Source organism: Anas platyrhynchos, chromosome 2, assembly GCF_047663525.1.
Source record: "Anas platyrhynchos isolate ZD024472 breed Pekin duck chromosome 2, IASCAAS_PekinDuck_T2T, whole genome shotgun sequence".
Classification (NCBI taxonomy): Eukaryota; Metazoa; Chordata; class Aves; order Anseriformes; family Anatidae; genus Anas; species Anas platyrhynchos.
In genome coordinates, this window is record NC_092588.1 from 49,206,814 (window position 1) to 49,232,513 (window position 25,700).

The 25,700-nt window shown below is 39.6% G+C and overlaps 1 protein-coding gene across 2 annotated transcripts in view; it reads right to left on the minus strand.

The window, feature by feature from the left end:
* The window catches only part of GNAL (G protein subunit alpha L), a 196,982-nt gene that overhangs the window by 102,994 nt on the left and 68,288 nt on the right, over positions 1–25,700 (minus strand). Inside the window, exons 1-4 of one of the 2 annotated variants that reach the window (XM_038174859.2) lie at positions 20,937–21,801; positions 20,516–20,588; positions 19,604–19,658; positions 19,301–19,420 (exon numbers count right to left, since the gene is read on the minus strand). In XM_038174859.2, the coding sequence (XP_038030787.1) occupies positions 19,301–19,420; positions 19,604–19,658; positions 20,516–20,588; positions 20,937–21,075 (387 nt within the window). In that variant the 5' untranslated portion in view covers positions 21,076–21,801. Of the gene's footprint in view, positions 1–19,300; positions 19,421–19,603; positions 19,659–20,515; positions 20,589–20,936; positions 21,802–25,700 lie in introns of those variants that run through there. The other variant, XM_027452063.3, reaches the window with a different exon arrangement.

Consider the following 25,700-nt stretch of genomic DNA (forward strand, 5'->3'; position numbering starts at 1 on the left):
ATACAAATCAAAATAAAAGTTAAAATTTGGCTGAATCCTAAGAAACATTGCTTGCTACCACCACTCGCTACCAGTCACTAAAATTTTCGGTATATGACAAGTGAAGAACAAAAGGGGCAAAACAGGACAAGGACAGCAAAACGTCTATTCTAAACTACAGAACAGAATAACTAATAATTTTGAAGTTTACCATAGTATTGAAAAAGGTAAGGGAAATCCATAAACAGAAGTTACCCAATTTCATATTGCATTTAAAGGTATCAGCTCGTTACAAACTATTTTACTTAGTATTTTCTATATTATTATATAAAAGATGTAAAACAGCATTTCTAAAATGCACTTTTACTAGAGAAGTCTGTTTTCTGGACTAACTAAGAACAAATGGCAATGTAAATTTGGTCGTTATTTTTTCTAGTATCACTGCTCGCTCTTTGTCTGCATTTAAGCCTTTTAAAATATTTTTTAGTAAATTTTCACACTTTTACGTAGATATAGGCTGTGCTTCCAGCTCCTAAATGACCTGCAGTGCAATTTACTGTAGTGTGCACTGTACAAAGTTCTTCGGTATCCACAGGAACAGTTACCAACTGATGTGAACTTCCTTCCCTAAAGAGCTTGTTTTGAATAACAAACTACTCCAGGGGGAAATACATTATCTTGTCTAATCAAATGTTCAAGTGAGGCTCATTTCATTCCAGGGTTTTACTATGTGTTGTGGAAATGTGTGTGACACTGACCTTTAATTAAGTCTCAACCCTAAAGGAAGACAGCAAAAGCTGAGCAGCCAAGACTGCACACATGAGTTTAAAGCTACATTTAAATGGTTTAAACAATTAGTCAGGATCTCTTATATTTTAGTGCATGTGTTCTCTAAGATATTTATTTTCACATAACGTATAAAAAAAGGTTTTTGAAAGCGTCAGCAGTTATTTATTCTTTCTTTGTGTAGTCAGCTCTAAAATACAGATGTTAAGCATACCACCTGACGTATAGTTTGTATTATCAACATGCCTGCTTTTATCCAAGTGTATTTATTCAGTGTCTTTTCATTAGTTAAAAATGTTCCACACTGAGAAATACGTACTTTAGACAGAGAACAATTCAACAGGACGGCATTGCATATATGCAGGGCAAAAGTTCATTTTTCGCATCAGAGAGCTTGTGTCAGGTAAAAATATAACTTGGCCGCTCGTGATCTCTTTCTCCCCAGTTGGCACGAGGCAGAAGCAGCCAAGCACCATCCGAAAGGCCTTCTGCTGGGAGGACACCCTGGGGAGCCTCCTTGCCCAGGTCCCACCAGGGAAGGAAATGACAAGTCATGGACAGGGAAGAAAGAAAAAGAAACCAAGGGATATACTGGGAAACCTTCCTTCAGTATCTCCCTTCTGCTTTGCCTCTGTCATCCCACAGCAGATGGGGGATGAGCAGGCAGGAGATGAGAGGATCTGGCAAGCCCATGGAGAGCTCAGAAAACAGAGAGGGAAGGTCTTGCTGACACTGTGAAAATCACTAATAAATCATCTGATGAACAAGAATGTAGTGGTGATTACATGTGTCCACAAGGTAAAAAAAACACTATGCAATTTTTTTGGTTAAACAGATAACAATATTGAAATTTTTGCCACTTTTCTTTTTTCTTTTTTTTTCTTTTTTTTCCAGACAATCAAGGACACTACAAATACAATGAATACTACAATAAACAAAATGTCAAGAACTAGTTCCATATTAAGGTGTTACTATACTTGTGATGTGCTGGTCAAATACTATGTTGATAGTCAACACTTCAAACATGCACTCAAGGTATAATGGTCTTGGTAAATCAGAAAGAAAAACACTGTACCACAAACAAATACTTAGATTTTTTTCACTTGATGCAGAACAGTTGCACTATGTCCCTTGAACATTCTCTGCTTATAAAGTTAAAAGTCTCAAGTTGAAGGTAGCTAAGCTCTCCAATGCAGCAAAGTTGCATCTTTAACATTTTCTTAAAATAATTCCTGATGATTCAGTTCTAAGTTTTACTCTGCTCTGGAAAAAAATTTGACATCCATCCATATAAACCGGAAAACAAACCAGATACTTTTTTTCTTTCTCACCTACAATTTTTAGTTGTAGTTGGCTGCAGAGCTTAGTTCTAAGTTGGATTGCTTTAAATCACCCTTTTTTATCTATCACTTTGAAACGATCTTGGAAACACATTGTGATCTTAAAAAAATAAAAATCAGAACAAAACTTGCTTAAATTAAACCTTTAGCTTTGAGTTAAACGTGAATTCTGCTTTTTTGGATGCTTCTGCTGAAGAATAACGTACCAACATTGGCTCCTATTGTGCATCATTGTATCAGTTTTTAACACATTTTTGTATATTTGTATTTTAGAGAAACTGTGTTTAGACACAGCTTGAGAGTACTTTTATTCTAGCCTAAAGATCTACGTGTAATTTTTTTAAACAAGTCTGGTGACAAACATGCTCGTGCCAATCTTTTACTTCACATAATAATAATAAAAAAATAACTTCCTTTCCCTGTGTCTCTCTTTTTACATACTCAGGAAACATCACTCGGACGTTTTCCTTGTGATAACGTGGCATTCAGAGTTTCGAGAAGTGAACATGGAAACTAAGGCAAAGAATAGCAGTAATACAATTTGAAACAAATTACAAACACCGCTAGATGCAGAGAAGCTTTCAGGCTGCCTCCACGCAGTACTCATTATTCAAGTATTCAGCTAAGACAGTCTCTGTATTTTTGTAAAGATGGATATATTCCCCTTCTATTTTTTCAGGTTACATAAATCTAGGCTGAGATGCGAGAAAGAGGTTTTAATTCTTCCCTTCTTCCCTCTGTGAGAAAATACATGAGATTATTTACTGCTTCTGCTAATATAGGTGCAGATACCAGAGGTCATATTTTAACATTTTTAGCAGGAATTCAAGAGTTCAACTCAAAGGCTTCAGGGGACTTTATGAAGACAAAACAAAAACATTAGAACACACCATATTTGCTCTCGATTCGTTTCCTAAACTCCACAATTTCGCCTAGCTATACTCTGAGGTGACCTTCAGACTTTTAAAATGTATACCTTAGACCCAAGTGTGCCTTTCCTGTAGCATCTAGAGCTTGTGAATCTTCTGAAGTCTCACTGTTGAGGATGTGCAAAATGGTCTTTCTCTTTTTGAAACTCCTACTGAGAGCATTTACCTCTCTAGCCAGCCACAGGGTCTCTTATGTTATTCAGTAACAGCCTATACAAAAGCTGATAGACACAGGCTGATGATTCTCTTTTGGTAGCAGACTTTCCTAGCTTACAGAAGGAAAACCATCAGGCATTCTGGTAAGAAAGGTGGCGTGCTCTCTCACACTCATACTGCAACTGGAAAAATGGAATCATGGCTAATAGAGACATTTTACTGGCACATCAGGCAAAACTTTCACCTGAACAACACCTACTATTTTTGTTTTCATTCAGTTAACCTATTTAAAATGAAACAGCGTAGTTCTGATTTAGATGTGTTAGAGAGTAATCCAACAAAGTTGATTTCTGTGAACTTGCTGTGCCTCCCCCAGAGGCCATGCAAAATCTACAAAACAGCTTCATTTCTACAGACTGTCACTGACATGGCACCCACGGCCACAATGCTCCATTCTGCCTTTACATCCACAGCAGCACTACTGTGCTTGCTCAACCCATGCCCTGGGAACAAGTAAACAGAATTTAAACATATACATACCTATATGTACACCCCCTCTGCTATGTCTTTGATGGCCAAATGACCACTCACAGGGTTTTTGCATACCTATCTATAGTGTTCCCAGTGAAGATGATACGGGAACACAGAGGAAGTGGCTTGTATTTACGCAATGAAGCCAGCAGAGAAAAGTTCTCGTTACATGAGGCTCATACAGCTTGCAAGTTTTTTGTATACTGCACTTCATGTCAGTCGATTGCTGTTGAAACCCAGCAGACTAAGCCTTAAAGCCCCAGTCCACAACGTTAAGTTTAGGAATAACTGCAGTGCAGGTAGCACTGTTTACTTACTGAAGGGTGAACAAGCCAGACCTGTTCTCATACCACCTAACCCCTGCAAGAAATGGCAGGCAGCAAATCAGGAGGAACAAAACTAACACACAGCACCGGCTTTCTCCTACCGCACAGATCGTCAGTGGCTTCTGGTCTGACCATAATCTCTGAGAGTAGATAGAGAGGTGGAGGAAGTAAGCCTTCACCCTCCCATTATGTCCTATCACTTGTTCCCACCTCTGCTTTCTTCTTCCCCATTTTGTGTCACTCCACCAGTGTAATACAAAGGGGAACAATCTGCGTGAAAACTAACATTTCCCTCCACCTCATTTGGTCAGGCCAAGCAAACAGCTTTACCAGGACACAGCTGAGGGCATGGTGCAGGCATAAAAATGGGAAAGTGGAGTGGGTAGCGACAGGGGAGGCTTACAGGGAGGGAAGGAGCACAGCTCAGCCCAGCAGTTCTGCTTGAACAAATGCTCATGAAATTACACCGTGAGCCCTCCTTAGTATGCATGCTCAGCAGTGTGATCCAGAGTTGCTTTGAGTATGAAACCTGTGGAGAAAAATTGATGGAGGGAGGAAGAAAAGGTACCATATGCACATAAACATCGCAAAAAAGGTAAACGAATTAGAATGTCCGTCAGCCAGTAAAATGCCCTCCAGTTTTGAAAGCCATCAGGTCCCAACAAGAATCCACCCTAAAAACACTGGGAAAACCTGCCCAGAAATAGTAGTCACCGACTGAATTCAGCCCGTCAATAAGTACAGCAAACAAAGACAAAGATTAAAGGAGCTCTCTTGCTAGAAGCAACTGCCTGGAATTTCCCCCGTGCGCAAGCCTACTGTCAGAGTCAGGATTTTCTCCTGATTACATCCTCAAATTCCATAGAGCAGCCCTTCATAAACTGATTAACCAATATTTTCTTTTACACTTCCCTTTTGGTGTCTGGAAGCATGCAAAGCAAAACATTCTTACAAAAAAAACAACAAAAAAAAACAAAACCCACCTGCCTAATTATATTATTTGCAAGGATTTTTGTTTGTATTTATCGCAGGCAGAAAGGAAATACAGAAAATTTTGATTTACTGCATACTTTTAAGCTCCATTTCCCCCCCAGAATTCACACCCTAGGATCTGAGTATGCAACAAGTTTGTATCTGTCATGTAATCATGGATCAGGAGCAGTATTAGCATGGGTTTTGGCTGTACTTATAAGGCATTAAGGCAATAATTCTTATGACTATGGAACCAAACCATCAGAGGTTGGACTCAATGATCTTGAGGTCTCTTCCAACCTAGACAATTCTGTGATTCTGTGAAACAAGATGATGTACCTTTCAATGTGATCATACTTCACATCAGCAGTATTGCAAGATCTGTTTCACCATTTTTCATTAAATGCACTCCTTTAGGAAAGTAGGGAGCTATCCCTAACAGCAATATGAAATGGGAGTTGCTTCTCCTTTCTACAGAATTTGTTATGCGGAGCATGATAACTAATGAAACCCGTTCCCCTATGGTGTGTCCTTAGTTCCTTAAACCTCTCACTAGCGAAAGCACAAACTTTACCCCAACTCTCCTCTCCAGCCCCTCTTATGAAGCCAAATGCACAACATGCATTGTCATGTGGTGGCACTTACCACAGCACCCACACACAGACCTGCCAGCTTCTATAACTGGGAGCTGTCACCAGTGCTTCAAAACTACTCCCCTGTCACCACTGACCTGGAGAACTTTTCCTTTAATGCCACAAATTTGAGATAAACTTGTTTTATTCTCCCAATCCCCCTTTTTTTTTTTTTTCTTCCCATAGACTGGCTTGAGGTCCTACACCTGGTAGATTACTGTTAGCCACCAAATGTCCTATTTCATGGAAAGGTAAGATTAGAACCTGGGACAGAAAGATACACATAAAATCTTATACCTAAATGCACGTGTTTGTCAGTGCAGAAGTGGAGGAAAACAAAAACTCATGCTTCCTGCTTTTAACTGAAAGTACCTGAAAGTGTGCTGTTTGTTGCTTTGAACCTTTACAGCTCTTGCCTTCTGCAGTTTTCCAGATTTTCAGGTTTTTAACTTGAGCAGGTGGTTCACATAACTGCAAATAGAGCCTTACAGGCCTGAAACAGGGCATACATATTTCAACACATTTAAGAGACTGTGATCCCTAGACTCACTGTTATCGTGAAAACGTAGACCTCCATACAAAACAGAAGAGAGGAATTTTCTCCTCTCCTCAAGCTCATTTCCTTCCTCTGAATAGGCAGCCACAAGAATACATAATTACAGATTTTTACATACTTAAAATTGTATTCAGCTCCCTTTTCCATTCAACCTTGAGTGTTCTCTTTTCAAGAGGAAGCATACCCAGTTTTCTTAGTCTTCTCTTATTCTTGATGCTGTCCCCTAGACACCATTTGTGTCTTTTTGTTGTTGTTCAGTTCCCAGTATTAGACACAATATCCCAGCTGAGGACCCACCAGCACCAAGAGAATGACATAATTTAGTCATGTCTTCATACAAGAGCCTTGTTAATTTGTCCTAGAATGCATTAACTCATTGTCTGTGGTCCGTTACTACAAAGAATTTTTCCTGAACTACAAGCAGTTATTTTGCATCCTCTGTCCTCTTCCACCCCCTTTCCTAGAGACTTTCTGTTTATTCCTGAGGGGCTGTCAAAAGGGGATTAGTGGCTGACCTGCTGGAGGCAACCACGTTTGACAGATTTAAATTAACAGATTGAGTATTATCAAGATCCTAAAGTGACTTGTTGTTGTAAATTCTCTTTGAAGTGTACAAGTCATAACTAACAGACAAAATATGAGGAACTGAGATAGATGTTTAAAAATGAAAAGCCAATCCAAAAAAATATTTTAACAGTAAGAAGATGCCTTCTCTAGTAGCCACTCTTTACTATTTCTGCTCCTTTAATCATAATCTACAACTCATTTTCCCACAAACCACAAGTGCTGAATCATGTAAGACCTAAATTGACATAAAAATAACAAAATTCTGCTACTTGCAGCGTTTCCCCAAGGGAGATCAAAAAGTTCAAAACATTTTCTCTCAGTGACACACAGTGTTAGGGACTGCAAAAAAAAATGGCAGTTTGATTTTTTTAAAACATTTTCTTTTTCTTTTAATGGTTCCAAACAATGGCCTTCTTTTCTGCTAAATCAGGCAAATCATAAAGCACAATTAAGGAACGATGAGCAGATTTGAAAAGCATAAATGTCCTTCGTGGTACTGTAAACATTGCCTCTCCAAAATCAGGCTGAAGACCAATTTTTTTCCATTTTAAGAACAAAAATAAAGTGTGTTCTCCTTCTGCACATAAGAAAATATTAGTCATGGTAGATAATTTTAAAAATGCTTTTTCATAAGGAATACATGGCAGCATAGCAAATGAGAAGATGTCATTACACATGAAAGCATGAAACAGTTGAATGCAATGGATTTTTTGAACAAACTAATCAAAATATATGACAAATCTGGTAATACCTGAGAAGAACAAGGCTAATTTTCATTAACAGTACCCTTTGGACTGTGCTAATGGTGATGCAGAGACCTTCATACATATGCCTCTTACCCTCAACTGTGTTCAAATTCTCTTAGAATTATAAAATCCTCTACTATAACTGTATAAAAATAGAAAAATAATTCTATAAGAATACCAAGTCGGTGCGTGCCCGCCCCCCCCCAAAAAAAAAAAAAAAAAAGCCATGTTAGGAATTATTAGGAAAGGAGTAGAGAATGAAAAAGAAAATATAATTCTACTGTATAAATACACAATGTACCTACATCTTGAATGGTGTGTACAGCTATGGCCAAACAGTGTCTAGTAAAACCAGAAGATACATGGAAGGGAAACAAGAATGAGCAAAGATATGGAAGAAGTCCTGTGAGAGAACCAGTTAAACAGACTCTTTAAGCTCAAAGATAAATATTTGGAGGGATATGGTATGTAATGAGAAGGGCAATGTGGAAAAGACGGAATACTTCTAATAGACGAACTAGGGAAGACCATTTAGCTTAAACAGAAAAAAAAAAAAAGAAAAAATCAATCAAGTGGTACTTCCTCATACAACACATACTTAAACTGCAGGACTCACAGCTGTAACTGAAAGTTCACTCAGGTTGCAAAGGGAAAAAAAAAAAAGAGATAAATTCCTAGTAGAAACAAAATCACTGAAATTATTAAGTTATTAAATACAGAAATACTACTTGAAGTCAAAAAATACCAAATACCTCAGCCATAAATCCATGGAGACTAGGAGAATAAATGGAGGAAAGAGAGGCAATATTACTATGTGATTGCCCCACTCTTAAACTGTTTTTCCAGTGCCACTACTGGCCATCGTCAGAGATGAGATTCAGTGCTAAATTAACCCATGAACTGAGCTCATATTCTTCTGGTATTATCGAGCTGTGCAAATCAATTGGAGGTAAATTATCTAAGATTCCGTGCATGAACCCTTTCCTTCTGCACAGAAAGTTATGCTGGTGCAGCCTACTGTTCAGCAAGCCTTTTAAAGATATTATTATTAAGAAAAAAAAAAAAAAAAACAATATGAAAATGAATCACAGTGATTATTGAAAAGACCTACTGTTCGCAGCTTAATAGCATCCAGAGAACTGTCACTTATCTGAAAAAGATTTTGCTTATTTCGAGTTTTGTGCCAATCTCTAACCTACACAAGTTTTCCCACCCCCAAGAAAATCCATAAAAGTGCTCAACGACCTCCCAGATATAAATTTAACACGGAGAAACGGTTCGCTGGTTTTGTTTTTCAGTTGGAAGTATTTGGGATTTCGATATTAATATCACTGCGTAACCGGAAGTTCAGATGCACGAACGCTGTGCTAATTGCGAACCAGCAGTGCATTTAGGTCCCCATATACGCAAATGTTTAAGCATTTGCAAGATCATATAGACAATATAGGATTTTAGGACGAGCTTTGTTTTTCTTGGAACATTCTACGTCTTGCTAGGCTTTCATTCACTGGGGAGAAGAATCACAACTTGCTCTGTAGAACATATGGTCATTTGTAGGACAAGCACCAAATTTAATCCCTTATTTCTGAAAAAAAAAACACCATAAATTCTTTGCAGTTTGGATAGCTGATTTTCAGACACGCTTAGAGCCACCTTTGTCTACTGACACGATTTTGAATCCATCAGATTTTCTCATTATCATTTCAGACTTATGTATTCCCTGACTAATTATTCTTTTTGTCCATAATATACCCACATTCTTGTTTGTTAGTTATATTTTTTAGTTTACTGTTATTGCAATCTAGAAAGAAAGTCGGCAGATGATAACAGAAAAAAATGTTACTTCTGGAAGTGGAAAAATAAAAGCTCTGCTGTTGAATTGGAAGTATGCTAACCAAAATACAACAGTCCATTCTTCCCAAAAAGGACAGGCAACAATGGCATCATGAAAAGGAAGCAGAGACTGAAGTTAAAGGACATCTGTCTGCCAGAAAGAAAATTCTCACCCCAATGTTTAAGGCTACCAAAACCTGCTGGGAAGCAACAGTCTTCTGCAGCATCTGCTAGGAACCTGGTAATTGATGACATGGTTTCAGGAACAAGTGGAAATATTTGACCTCTTCCTCTCTCCAATGACAAAATAAATGACCATGAATTCATAGCTTAATTTTGTTTTCGTTATTATTTACATTTGCCTTCTGCCTTTTCTTTTTGCGTCTGGTTGTGCACTCCTCAAGGCACTCAGCCTGCACCCAAGGTGGACCTGCCTGACAACCTGGAGCTGCTACTCGTGGCCAGCTTCAGCTTCGTAGGTTGGCTGCAGAGGGAAATGAGGATACGCTTCTCCCTATTTTACTTAACCATTCTTTGCCTTTTCTTGTTTTTCCTACCTGACAGTTCTTAAATTTGATATTATTTAGCTGATATGAAAGAAAGTATGTGGGTGTATGTTAAGAAAAGAATGATCTGCACAGCTCTGTCACTTAACATCCTATGGAAGTGAGGGTGGACGTGATCAAAAAGCATTCACCAAATTAACGGAGAGAAGAGGGCTTGCGTATCCTTAGCCTATTTTATCCTGCTAAACACTTTCGCAGTTCAAAACAGTGGGATAATTATTTGCATTAAAATATGTTTAAGTCCTACTGACAGCAATAAGAAAACTGAAATGGAATGAATTGGCAGAAGTGTCAGAGAACGTTTACTTTTAAAAGATTTAAAAGGCAAAGTTCATCTCTAATGTCGACATAACAGATAAAAATTCCAATATTCTTCTTGCCTAAGGATAAATATCCTTTCAAAACATCCAACATAGGTTTTTAAAACAAATACTAGCAGATTAATTACAAGAGTGCACTTTAAACCAACCAAAATTAATCTACTGATTTAAAGCAAGAAAGCATAATCTCCATGCTTCAAATGATAGCTGGCACGCTTACAACCAGATGCAGCTCTGTTCCAAGAAATTACTGCAAGACTTTCCAAAGTAGAAGACAGTATAAACTTGAGACTGTGTTGTACAAATTACATCTTCCTTCTGCCTCCTTTTTAAGAGAAGGTCCTAGAACTTGACTAAAACACTTGAATTAAATCGTTTAGCTACAGAAAAGCAAATGAAATTAAATAGGTGGCAAAACAAAAAATACAACCAGATTATGGAAACTTTCAGCATAAACTGCAAATGTGCACTGTTCTTGTCCTAAAACTGCTTTAGAGTCCCATTTACACTTTTTGTAGAGCTGCTTCAATACTCTGTGTGTGTGTGTGGGGGGGAGATGTCCATAATACTTGCAAGTTTTCAATTTATTTACTTAATTTTGGGGAAGGTACACACAGAATCTTCTGTTCATACTGTTGAGCTTGTTCTCCATTCCTCAGCTCAGGTTGCTACCTTCCTCAAACAAAATATCCCGTCTGTTGGTGTAGTCTATAATGACAATAAAAAGATAATCCACTGCTGACAATAAGTACAAGCAATGGATTAAGCTATGGAAGTGATGAAAAAAAAGAATTTGCAAAGGTCTAAACTGGCAATGCTCAACGCTGTTCTAGAAACTCCAGTTAGAATTGCATCACATGGTGAAGAAAGGGCACGCAGCTCAGATTTATGGCTGTCGGGCTAATGAACACTCACTTCTTTGAACCTCTAAACAATGACACTATTATTGAGTAGGTGATATCCTCTGGTCCATAGGTCTCCGCTGGCTTTGGTGATGATATGCATACATACAATGATTTATCTCTGGCGTACTTTTTTTTTTTTTTTTTTTTTTTTTAATATTATGGCCACTGAAGTAGAAAGAAAGATTCTCCCTGGCTACTAAACACATTATTTTTATAAAGCACTCAAAAATGGCAGAAGTAGTGCATCACCCAGCCATCTTTGGCTTAAGACATTAAAAGAATTAATTGATAGTGAGGACAATTGTTCCACATATTCTGCTATGTTTACCTTTTCCCTGGCTGTGATGGAAAATTTGTTTTAATGCAGTTTATAAATAATGATAATTTATTAAATATTTTACTGCCCTTCCTCTGCAAACTGCCACTTGTGAAAGTATGAAATGTCAGCATCCTCAGACTAATGGGATAGTGTGTCTTCATTAAGACTGTGGTTACCATTCGTGTGTATTTACATTTAGTTTCACTATAATTCAGTTTTATCTACACTCGAGGGAACAAACAAATGAAGTTCTTGCAAAGGTTTTAAAATGAATGTTAAGTCTTAGTAAACTAAATACTAATTTGTAATTAGATCTTCTAGAGATTTCAATGCCAATCAACCTGAGTGCTGAAAACTGAAAGAATTTCCTTCCTGTTTCTTCCTTGAAGGAAGACAAGGAATCAACATCAATCTGTGATCCCAGGCAGGCTGTTCATCTCCTTCAGGCACCAGATAAGCCAACAACGTTACTCCTTCAGCTGCTCTTCAGCATCTCACTGTCTGAGGTAGAGAAGGACTGCTGCCACCTGCACAGCTTACGAAAGACACCTAGGCAGCAGCCAAGAGTTTGGGATTGAATACAAAACAGCAACCACACCTGTAAATAAATCAGGAAGCTTCACAGACCTGGGGCTAGTTTAAAGACAATGATCAGACTAACTTATCACTTCCACTTTTCCTCAACTTAAAATTAGGGTACACACTAAAAAATACCTGATGAACAAAAATATTCTAAAGCTCATAAATAATCCTGTAATATATTTTTGGTTTCACAATGAAAATCAGTCACTCCTACTTAAAATGATAATTCAAGTTATTAGTCTTCCAGTTGCCATCAAATCAAATATCCAAATTTAGAAGTAAAAATATTTTTATCTTTCTAAAGTGCTATGGAAGTATATAAAGTTTCTGGCTAAAATTGTAGCAGAAAAGACAAAATGTGAAATTTATTATCATTAGTTTACAGTATTAGACTGGATGCTGGCTTGGCTTTCAAAAAGCCCCCAACTAATTTGTATTCATAGGTACAGAATGTGAAGTAAGACAAGTCAATAATCTTGGAGACAAGAGAAGTTTTAGTTAGCAATAATAATGAATGACAATATGTTTCCAGTTTCACAGTGAAAGCCTCTGTGTTGTATGATGATAATAAGTAAGGCAGGTTGGGTGAAGCGTGAATCCAACCTCACTACCTGGGAAATCAGATTCACGATGTAAAATAGCAAACACTCAATTTGGTGTCGCTATGATGATGTAATATTGAATATTAGCGCTACTGTTGATTCATAAGCAGCATTGTTCTTAACACTTTCTCAAACCATTCTTAACACTTTCCCAAATAAGTCTTTTCAGACTGAAATTAATTATTTTACATTGAAAGCTATGCAAAAATATATTCTAAAGAAAGCATAGACATGGGAAAGGTGAACATCTTCTGTGTATTTTGTCTTAAAAATACCGAGACAGCAAGACCTAGAATCACTGATTCCAATACCTACTTCTATTTTTCCTGCATACTGCAGCTCATTTGTGATTATGCATGAGACTTCCCATGGCTCTCAGTCTCAGCATTTCTGCTGTTAACCATCTGGGGCCTAAGCAGATCTCCAGCTCCTTTCCAGGGACACATTTTTTTTTCATTTACTTGTCTTTGGTATAAGTTGTTAACAGTTGTGGTTCAGTGACTTTGGAACAAGTGGAGGAAGAACTATGTTCTGTACTTTTATTAAACAGAGTGGTCTTTTGCTAAAGGAAAAATCTCACCTTATTTTTATGCTTGATCATAAAGAATTCCTTCATCCTAAGGCAAGCACATCCTCCCTCCTGCCCCCCAAAACGAAGCCTGTATTTTAAGCAAGAAATCCTGAGCCTCATGGAAGAGCTATAATTTTCACAAACCACTTCCATTTTAGGCATCAATTGTGTTTTCAGTATTTTCTGAGTATTTATTAAAGAATTAAAATAAATTAAAATTATGGTAGATTTTAATACTTTTGATGTTTCATAATATATTATCAATTCAAGAAAGGTTTTGTTTGTTTGTTTGATTTTTAACATTGCCCTATACTCGTTTACAATACAATCCACATTCTAGTTTTGAAACTACATGGTTAAAATAATACCTAATTATTTCTGAAAGCACTACTGGATGGACTGATCCATTAACAGCAAACTTAATCCTTAGAGAGAATGCAAACAACGTAACATATAACACTGAAGTCTACTCTTGATCTCAGGTATGTGATGTTTACAATTTTGTACTTTAACATTGACTAGTCAGAACATTAGGGCCATGGCTTGACGATTTAATGAAAACCAGACACGCGTACACAAAATCTGTATGCAAACAGGTATTTTGTACTGAGGGAAAGGTATCACCGGGCATCAGTAGAATCTGCTCTTAACATGACAAGAGCTCAACTTCAGTATCTGCTGTTAATTAATCATTAGTGCATAGCATAAAAACGAGTGCTCCCACAACAAAGAAATTTCATCTCTTGCATAATTGCTACTTCTCCCCAATATGCACTACTTTTCAGTATCAGTCCTCTTGACAATATCAACCTGTGTGTGACGACTACGAGTTGCCAACAACTCCATGAGCATATGTAGTATTTTCAGCTGTCCTTCTCTGACAGTCTTCTTCATTAGTTTTTGAAGGGTTTTTAATTCAGGGTAGTAATAATGTTGTTGGACCTATACAATTTGATCAGCATCCAGCACTCCAGATCCTTTCCAAGTTTGCGAAAACAAGAACAAATGAAGAACAACCAGTGCGCATCTCTGACCAAGGTAAAAGGCAAACGTCAATGTTTAAACGTTGACTTGATTCTTAAAAGTTAATTTTGACTTGAAACTATAGTATTAATAAGTATTATGATTACAGATAATTATAAAAATTTGTGGCTGTTCATCTTACCCAAAATGCTAAACGAAGCCCTAAAGTAAAAATTGAGACAGAAAGAAAAATCAAATCAAGCCATTTCTAGCAATATTCACTGTATTCTCTCTTTTATGATATTTTTATGTAAAACTTGGTATCTTTTCATACTCCTGAGAAATATGGAAATACTGCAAGTAATTTGAAAACCAAAAAATGTTAGATGATGTTGTTTTGTAACTCCTTTGGGCTACATCAAGTACATACTACAGGGAAACCTAAACACGTTGTGGCCAAATAGGATATTAAAGTCACAGCATTAACTGCACAACCCGAGGAAATTTAACCATAAGTGAACCCTATTTATCATGTTTTTCATCTTTTATTTAACTATTTATTTAGCATAAAGATTTTCTGGAGCCCAGCGATATACTTCCCTTCAGCAAGATCTCCAGTTACTCCAAACACCAAGACACATGCTGTGTAAACCAGCAATCACCAGGCAAAAAGTGGAATTTGAGTACTATGTCTAAGAAGAACTTGAAATGCCTAACAGAAGTCTATGTAACTTCCAATTCTGACCATAAATAATTTTTTCTTTCTTGTGTTTTTACGTTACAAACATGAAGTCCTGATTTTTACAAAGAAAACATGGAGGAAAATTGAAGTCATAAAATTGAATTCAAACTGCCATATCTGAAAATGCAGAGCAAACTACAGACCAGATTAATCTAAAGCACTTTCCCTGTCAATGCCTACATTAACATTTCACTTTTGAAAGCTGAATTAAAGAGCTTGCCTGATTGATAAAATAGCTTTACAAATTATTTTTAAAACCAGCATTCTAAAATCAGCACAAGGGACTACATTTGCACAATTTCATGTTTTATAAAGGTTTAACAAAATAATTTTCCTCCCTAAAAACATTCTCAGCAAAGAAAAATGAGTCTTTTGAGAAGTCTCCCCTCTCCCCAATAACTGGATGAAGTGTTTGCATGTTCTCTATTAAGCAAATGATTCACGTTTACTGGTGACTAGTTTGTGCAGGCAAACACTCGACTACACTCTTGGGCTGTAGCTAATTGACTACCTGCTGTATACAGACACACAACTGTTCACATGAGCCCCATCCGAGAGGTATATTATGAAAAACAATTTGACTAAATCTGGGAGGAAGACAAAGGGTAAAGGAATTACGTACCAAGCAGATTTGTCGCGCCCACAAAATTCAAATACTTTAATAAAGACAACTGAACGTGGGTAAACACATGCTTACATAATACACCATGTTTTTCCACAGCTACTAGCATAATATGCCCTTAATATGTTCACTCTGTTTCACAAAGGACAAAATAAATCCCCATCAATAAAGGATTAAAAATGGCGCAGGTCAATTCCTGTTAACTTTAGCAAATATCAATTAACACTTTGCCAAAAATAATAAAAAATCCTTTCCGATATGCTGTGCTTGCTTCCATTTCAGTTTTAAAGCCTTTCTGCAGACTCCGTCCTGGAATACAGTGCTAAGATAATGTCTAAAGTAGCCATCGGAAGAAAATTTATCTTGATTCCTTTCATGACTTCAAGGAAGAAACTACAATGGACACGTGACTTATTCACATTAATTCACTTAAAAAACAAACAAGCAAGCCTCAAGTATTATTTATATAATTAGACCGCATCAGTCACCCAGGCATTTTTGGGGGTAAAAATTGTATTATATTATAATTAAAATTATATTTTATTACTTTTAACAAAACTAATGAAAGGCAACACAAGAATCATAAAAGTAATCAAGAAACTTTTGTTTGTTTGTTTTTTAATAGCAATAAGGTAAGTCATCAAGGTAGCATAACTAAACCAAATTAAGGACTAGTTTTTAAAAGGTCAAACTACTGGGGGTCAATTCACAGATCCTTAAAGCAATGCTGAAATGATGTATAGAGAAAATGTGTTTTAAAATGTTTACCACTAAGAACGTAAGATGAGTGGCTTGCATTTTGCAGAGAGCTATATAATTAAAAAAAAACAACAAACAAAAACCCAAAATACAGATCTCAGTACAAATGCCAATCCCATCCTCACTTAAGTTCTTGGAATTTTCAGTCATAATTTTTAATTAGAATATGATTTCACCCACAGGAAATCAGTATTTTCAAATCCATTTATTTCAAAGGACAATTTTCACAATTAAATGTATATTAGTTAATTTGTATGCAATTTAAGTATGCATATCCAAGCATATCCAATATGTCACAAATATATTTAAATTAGTGTCTCATGAGTGTTGGCCATATTGTACCATCAGTGAAGTTTTTGCATATTATGAGGGATCTCTCTGTAAAGACTCATGGTACAGTGCACTCATTTTACCACATTTTGCATGCAATTTATTTAAAATACATCTGAAACTAAAATACATTGATTTCTAAGACAAAGATTACACAACTAACATTATCCAAAAAAATAACACATCTGTAATTCATATTGCAACAATAGGGGCTGCTGTCTTAAACTGCTCACTACCATCCATACTGCTAAAAATCCTAAAATTACCTCTTCCCTCATTCAGCTGAAGAAGGGTCACATTTGTCATGTTTTAGAATGTGCCAAAATTTATCCCAGAGGCAATACCTAAGCACTGCTTAAGTCAGCATTTTTTGGTTTAGATCTGCTTTTAAATACAGATGATAGAATAGCAAGCTTTGAGTGAACACTATTAAATACTTTATTAGTTTCTCTGGTTCAGAAGGCCTTATTCCATACATCAGGTATTAATTAGAGAATCAGTAATGCTTGACACGGGATGCACTGATTACTGTCCAAGTATTTATTTTTATATCTGTCCTTATCCAAAAATACAAAATGGGTCAAAAGTTATTTCAGCTGGAAACATAAATTTACTTTAAGTTATCATTGACTTAAACTGGAGTGGAATCAAGCCCTGAAGCACAATAGCACTTTTTTTTTTTTTTTTTTTTTTTTTTTAAATCTGTCTTGCTCACACATCTTCATGGAGAAAAACAATATTCTAAACCAAGACACTAAAAAAAACACATCTATGTATTTTACAATTACTAAACCTATGAATTGGGAAGAGAAGAAAACAGAAATAGACAAAAGTGGTACATAAAATATATTTACTTCTAAAACAGCATTAGATTTGTCTTCCCTTTTTAAGCTTGCAAAAGCTATTTTTTTCTACTAGGACTATTATTTGACACTATTTCAAATAATGTGATAGATTTATCGGAAATCCTACTTAATTAAAAAGCAGAGTTACTAGTTTTTATTATTTTAAACAAAAATGGATTTTGGAATCAAGATTTCAAATGAATTATTACTTGCTTCATAGTCCCTGGGGCCCCATTCTTTTTCTCCTCCAAGAAGAATAAGCTTTTCCCCTCCAAAACTATCAAACTGTGACTTCAGTTTTCCCAGATACAGACAACTTCTGCGAAAAAGGAGAATTTTTGTAAAAAATAATAATAATGAATATTTCTCCAACCCCATGGAAAGCCTGCTTCAGTTTTCTTACCCCCCAAGAGCTCAGAAAAACAGATGTACTACAGAGAATGACAAAAAATATATGCAACTAGTTATTTTACCCAAACAAATAACAAACAAATTTGTTTCACCCAACAGAAATTGAAGGAAAGAGATAATATGAGCAACAAATGCCTGAGAACTGAAATACCTGCATAAGACAAACAATTCATGTCAAATTTGATTTCCAATTCTAAAAAGAGTTTCTCATTTTCACCAACTTACATCTACCAATTGAGCAATTATGCCATATGTGGGTGTACCTTACAGTCGTTTTCTTAACATCTGCATTCTGTGTTAAATTCTAACTGTACAAGATGTCTGATATTTTTTCTTTATCTTGAACCTTCAAAGTGGTAGCTTTACCAGAGGCAAAACCACACACCAGAGAATATGAGTCATATAATAAAGAAACGGCTCTTCCCCTTCTCCCTCTTCCACCCTGAAGCTATAATAACCTAAAGACACTCTATTGTAAATGGCTTCTTCGGTAATATTGATAGCATGAAGAACTCATAATCATTTAGCCAATGAAGGAAGATATTTATAGTCCTTATTGTATCCATAACAAATTGTTATTGATATATACTGACTTTATATATATATAAGATTCTAAGTCCAGTTCCAAATTGTTCAACTGCAAAAATATTTTAAAATAATATTCATTATGTCTGTGCAGTTGCTTTCATGTCATGCATAAAACATCAATCATACTACAGACATTTCTATAAATAATAATGTAAAAAGATAAAAATAATCAAAAGTAAGATGCCTATGCGAGTTAATCCAAATGGTATCTCTAAGCTGAGTACCAAAGAGTAACCTCCATATAGAAATCCCTAGTTTTCATGTGGTTCCACATCAAACGATGGCTCACACTCACAAACAACTAAACCACTGCTAAGGCCAACTACAATAAACAGATAAGGAAGCAAACCACCTTACTCGACCACTGCTTATGGGAGTGCAGTAAGTATGGTAAATGCTACTGGGGCCACTCCATCCTTTTAAATCCTTTTCTGCAGGTAAACTGTAACTCCTCAGACTGACATCCTGCATTTAATTCCATGCAGGAAAACAACTTGCAACAGAGTCTCATTTCAAGCTTCAGTATGTCGTAACTGTATCAGAAATTTTAAAGAGAAGAACTAAATACAGAAGCAGCATTTACAAACATCAGCAAATAAATCAGTAACAACAAAACCAAGCAACACTAAAACAGGTGCAACCACCACAGTCTTGTAAGAAAGTTAACCCAGTGGTAATTCTGGCTTGAGCTCTTCTCATGACCATCATCCAAAAAGTCAAACAACAACAACAACAACAACAAAAAAGCAACATTTCAGCAAATGAAAGTGAATCGATGTGTTCCCCCTTAAAGCAGAATAAAGCGGTGGTTTCTAGTCTTACCTGTGTATAGTCAAAGTCAGAAAGAGGAGCTATACTCTTGATGTAGTCCATTCGAAATTGGTTTTCTGGGTTGGCCAATGGAACTGGGGGTATTAAAGTGCTCATAGCTGAAACTATAGTCTAGAATTGGATAAAACAAAAACAAATGCATTAATCTGGATAAATCTAAGATGCAGGATCAATAGAAGCTAATCCAATCTGATCAGCAAAATGGGATTTCTCTCTGCTCAGTCTTAGAGAGCACAATCCTTATCATTTCCAGCACACCCAAGCATTGAAGAACAGTATAAAGTGTGTTCTTACCACAATCGCATCTTTAACATTTTTCCGAATATCCAGTATTTTCTGTTTCTTTTCTCTGCATTAAAACAGAAATATTAACGCTTTGATTTCTTTCTTCCAAAGCAGCTCAGTCAGTTGCATTTATTTTTTTTTTCACTGATCTCTTGTTTATCTGCTCCTCAGTCATTACAACATACTAACTGAAAACAATAGCAAGACAAATATGTCTCACCACTCATCCCTTTCCTCACACGGTATGAAGAGCAATCCACGTTCATCTCTATTTTGGTTTTTGTTTTTATAATCAGACAATGATAGCCACATCTGCAAAGCCCCCCCCCAATGAAACTAGAAGTCATTCTTTCATTCCTACAGCATGCTGCAGATACGCTCGAAATTAATAACATCTAGGTGAAAGTCAGCAGATACCTAAAATTAACGCTATAGATTAATAACGATTTCCGGGAAAGAGTTCTTGAGAGAGAAGATGATGTAGCCTCAGAAATCAGGAGGATTTCTAACAAACGTGCAGAATCAGTTTCAGTTTTACACTCAGCCCAGTACCGGAAAAACAGCAGCCACTGTCATCCTGAGTGTGACTTGACATGTATTTTTGTGTCACGGACAGATGCAATATTTAGTTATTTGCTTCTATGCAAAAAGTAGTCGCCATGTTGTTGCTACACAGGGGCCTGTCAAGCGCTGCAGTAGCAACAGTGTGAAAATACAGTAAAGGGGCCAGGAGGAGAAAATGCAAACAGACAACAGCAGCAATTTCCTTATCCTCGCTCCCCTTTCCCCCCCTCCCTCCCTCCCCCGAAACGCAGTGCCCAGCCACCAAAAGGCGGAGGATGCCAGGAGAAATTTCCTGAGCCTGAACCTGCTTGGAGCATGCAAGGCAAGAAGCGGCCACGACGCCAGCGCGAGCCTTACTCTGAATTAAAGCCGTTGACATGCAGGATCCGCATCTGTTTCACAATCGTGCTTTTCCCTGACTCACCAGCCCCTGGAAGAGAAGGGAGGGAAGGGAGAGCATTAGGAGACGAGGCTCGGGATGGCCTTTTTGTTGTGGTTATGATGATCGGGGTTTATTTTGGTTGTTTTCGGCCGCGGGAGCATCTCCCACCTCCGGCGCCGTTTCCCCGCGGTCGCATCCGTGGCTCCAGCCCCGACCCCGACCCCGGTCCCGATCCGGGCTGGCTTTGGGGCTGCTTTTGGGCTTGGGGTGGCAGCACCCCGCTTCTCCACGGCCCCCATCCTTTTTTTATTTTTATTTTTTATTTGGGGAGGGGGGGGGGGGGCTCGCTCGGCCGCCCCCCCAACCCCCCCCTTGCCCCCGTCCCCGCCGCCTTACCCAGCAGGAGCAAGCGGTGCGTCGCTTTGTAAGCCAGCCGCTCCTTCTGCAACTGCTTCTCTATTTTTTTGTTGGCTTCTCGCTGCGCTTTCTCATCGATACGCTGGTCCTCCGTTTTGCTGTTGCCCAAACACCCCATAGCCGCTGCCGGGGAGGGATGTCAAAGCGCCGGGCTTTTTGCGCAGCGGGTTATTTACAGAGGGGAAGGGGAGGGAAAAAGGGGGTAGGGGGGTGAGGGGCTGGGGGGGGGGGGGAGCAGGGAGGGAGGGAGGGAGGGAGGGAGGCGTCGAAGACCAGGCTCTAAAATCCCGATATCCCTGCGGCGGTTTCTCTTCGCTCCTGGCCCCCGCCTCGCTCCGGTAAAATGGTCTCTGGCCGCCCTCTGATCAAAGCAGGAGTTTGTCCGCTGCCCTCCCCGGAGGAGATGCGGGGAGCAGCCGGCGGAGGTGGCCGTGGCCGTGCCCGAGCAGGGAGGGGGCGGGGGGGGGGGTGGGCAGCGATCCGCCGGCGAACATGCAAGGGCGGCGAGGCAGCGCAGGGCTCCTCCTGGAAACCAGCCCTGCTGCCGCTCGCTCCCTCCCCGCCGCGCACACAATCCCTGTGCTGCTCGCTCTCTCTCTCTCTCTCTCTCTCTCCTCTCCGAAGGGCTATTTTTGTCTCTCCAACTCAGCACTGCCTCTCGCTGCCAGACCAGGAAACGGGCAGGCTGCAAGCCCTGCGCGCAGGGCGGGCAGAGCACACACCAGGCACCAGCCGGACCCCGACACCTGGAGGGGGGGGCTCCGAGCCCTCAGCCCCCTCACCCACCGCCGCCGCCGCCGCCAAACCCCGGCCCTGGGGCCGAGGTCCTCGCCCGCCCTCCTGCCGGCCCTGCTGCCGCCAAAACCTGGCGCTGGCACCCGCTGGACGCAGCCTTTCGGCCTTCCTCCTCCTCCTCTTCCTCCTCCTCCTCCTCCTCCATCCCCCCCCGTGGTCCTGCCCCGAAGCCTGTGGGGCCCGGTGGCCTGGAGCCCACGCAGCCGTGGAGGTGGAGGAAAGGCGCGGCCCCCCCCTTCCTTCAGCTGTCACGGGCAGGTTTTGGGGTCCCCCCCCAAGCCTTAAATATTCCCAACCCCAACAGTTGAACGGGGAAGCGAAGCTGTCCCAACAGGCTGCAGTGCTGTTTAGTCCGAAACACCATTACATCCCACCACCCATCTCTGAAGCCCATGGTCTGTTCGTCGCTTCGTTTACCTCCATTTTAGGTCTGGAGGTGAAACACCAAACCGGACAAAATTATCGGTGCCCCTACTTGATTCACATCTCCTGCCTTGCAGGCTGGCATCTTGGTGCAAAATCATGGCTTTGGCCTCTTCCTAAAACTCTTAAAGGACACGTTCCCATTCACCGAGCCGCAAAACCACCAGAAGGATGGACACACAACCTCCAACCCCTCAGCGATGTTTTCACCCTTTACTTCCAAATATTATTATCTGCCCAGGCTTCTGAAGCTGGATTAGTAAATAAATAAATAAATAAATAAATAAATATTTTGATAGCTATGTACGTGTGAAACCCTCGTTGGTTCTGACTAAAATCTGAGAGATGCCCTCAATAAAATTAAATATCCTTTTTTTTTTATCTAAAAAGCCTGAGCTGGCCGTGTCCAGAAGAGCCTAGATGTCACAGACTGGAGGACGGAGGGTGATTAATTGCTCTCCCTCGGGCAGGAAGTGCTGGATCTGAGCTCAAGGAAGAGGAACTGGTGCTGCCTGCCGTGGAAGCGCGCCGTGGGGAGGTGAAATGGGCAGGAGCCAGAAGACAAGCGGGTACTGCTCTGGTACCCGTGGCTGTAGCTTTCAGGAGAGACACTACGGGATTCAAGTGCCCGACACGTGTTTTGGTGGATCTACATCATGGGAACCATTTTATTTTCCTCCTATAGGCAGTGTGTGTATGAGGAGAAAAGTATAGGTACGAAGTCACAGAACCTGCCAGGCCAAAATACACATTTTTTTAGCATCAATCCATTTTTTAAGACAGAATGCTTTTTTTCCTATTTTGTGTCTGGAGAGCACAAAAACTTCCTCTGACACAGATAGGTTTAGAAGCACAGTTCAGGACCACTGCTGTTTTTTGAGGCTGTCAGGCATGGGATACAGGATGAGCACCTCTGGTGAAGAGCAGTCACACTTGCTGTGGGCTCCAAGCAGAACGGGCTTTGCTGGAAATCATCTGCTGGCTGTTCATTGCTCTTTACCATCAGAAGCCAAAAGTTGGAATGCACAAGATGCGTGTATCCTTTTCCATTTCCTATGAAAATACTTCAGTTTGAGACCTATGTCCCAAATCTGGCTAGTGTTGCTTGACCCCAGGCACTAAATCTGCCTTGTTTTTTTGCCCTCCCCTCCTCAGCGGTTTTGTTCCTGCATGTACTAACATAGGGATTTTGGGTGCAGGTTTGCTCCCAGCTTCAATGAGGCTCAGTGCCAATAAATAGGATTTGACAGGATCCTGGAATATCCTGCTTTTACCTTTCTCCAAAAGAGGGAAAGTGTTTCTCATTTCCTCTCTCCCCCTTGCAAACCCCATGACCCCTCTGGGTTTCTTCCTCCTGAGAAAAGATCACACAGTTCAAGAATGACACGCGCAAGTGACCTGTGTCCAGAAAGAACTTTTGCCTGTAATTATATTCCCAATCCTCCTTTTCCCCTTCCCAAATGCTCCTTATCTCAGCACATTCAAAACTACAAAATCCTGGAAATAATAATACACACAGGAGCAGCTCTCACCATCTTTGGACACAGATTTTTTTTTTTTTTTTCAGAGAGTAATCACAGCTACCCCATGCATATGTGAATCTTCTACACACAGACAAACCCAGACTGTGAGCCTGGTATTCAGACATATTTGTATCCAGACACAGTTCAACCCACCTCTATAAATGGTTTCAGCAATGCTGCTTTACCAAACAAGCTTCTGGTACAAATTACACGTGAATAAAACCAAAATCCTGAGCAAGGAAAAGGAGATTCTCCTTGCTCTTCCCGGTCAGACAACATAGCAGCCTCCTTAAATTCCTGGTCCTCTTGAAAATGAGATACTTCCACTGCTCCTGCCCCATCAGATCAGCCAATGGACATATACGTACATATATTTCTATGTACACTAATAAATATATAAACATAAATACGCACTCAGTGCATGTGCAAAAATCAGATTCGGCTTCTCCTGCTTCATGCTCGAATGTGGCAGTGTCCCACTGTGAAAGCAGGCAGTGAAGCGTGAGCCCTCCTGGAGGGAAACCAGAGCCACCTTCACATCCCCTCTCCTTTGCAAGTTGCCGCCGCGGTGAGCCCCAGGCTGAGTGCTGGGGAGCCCAAGCCACGTGCGTGGAGGCTGTGTCTGTGTGCTTGAATGGACGGAAACCGACAACCCAGCTGAGGCTGATCAGGGCAACAGCCACAACCAGCTGCCACGAAGTCACAGAGTTGTTTCTCTTGCCCATTCTGTTTGGACGGAAGTGTTTGAAGGAGGAGAAAAACTCAGGGAGAATCAATAAGGAGCTCCTGCAGGTAGGGCTCCAGAGACCCTGTTGCTCCTTGCTTGTCTTATCCACAGCAGGACTGATGCAGAGGTTTTTCTTGAAAACATTACGTAGAGGTGGAGAAGGGTTTTCTACAGAAACCCTGCAGACCCTTTGCAGACCATCTTGCCTTTACAACACCCCTATTTTGGCTTTGGAGGTGTTTCTCGAAGACAAAGCAAATGGAGAAATTGATAAAAATAAAAGCTTACGGGGAGGTAAGCAATGGGAGAACAGACTCTTTCTGCTTGTCACTCTTCCTGCCTCAGCTTTCACAGGTGTCTCTGAACTCTCACTCTCACTGTCCTCAAGTATGCACGAGGTGGGTAACACTGGTGATCTGCTTTTCCTCACTGACTTTTCTTTTTCATGCTTTGCACTGCACATCAGGATATGCAACTCACTAGTACTCACATTTTTTACTCCACCTCATCCTCAAACCATGGTCTGAAAAGAGAAAAATAAACTGGTATTTGCATAGGTATTCAAGAAAAATAATTCTCTCTGGTAATAAATTCTTGGTAATTTTGTCTCCCTGCAGATGTCAAATATTAACACAAAAGTACACACTCCCTGGAATGCTACATTTGGATTTTTTATGATACATGAACCAGGAACCAGAAAAATTATGACTCTGACTGTATGAAAAATACTGACTATGGATCTAGTAAGTACACAGCATGTGCTACACAGAGACGTGAATGTCATGCTACAAAACCCAACCTTTATCCTGGTGTTTTTATAACTGTCACCTCGGAAAATTCCTTAAAACAATTAAAAAAATAAAAATAAAAAAAGTTAAAAGGGTCAGCCTCGGGAAGGGGCACTTCCTCAGCTCCCTGACCCAGTTTTGGTGTCCCCATGCCCATGCCATGCTTCTCCACTTGGCAATGTCACCAGGTAACTGGCCTGACAAAGCCAGTGACCCGCAGCTGCTTCTCTCCCCCAGCACCCAGCTCCTGTCTCCACGAGATGCTCAGGAGCACAGGTGAGTAACAGAAGGAAGAAAGCAGGTGAAGTGAGAGACTGTGGAGTAAAAGTAATAGGGTTTGAAGATGAAGAAGAGTTTTCCCGAGAAAAACTGCAGGCAACAGAAACAAGGACAGTAGCCTTTTGCCCCAAGTGAGCAGTTGTGAAGGGGAGGATTAGCTCCAAGAAGCATGCTCGTGGGTCTGATGCTCCATGGAAGCCTGCACAGA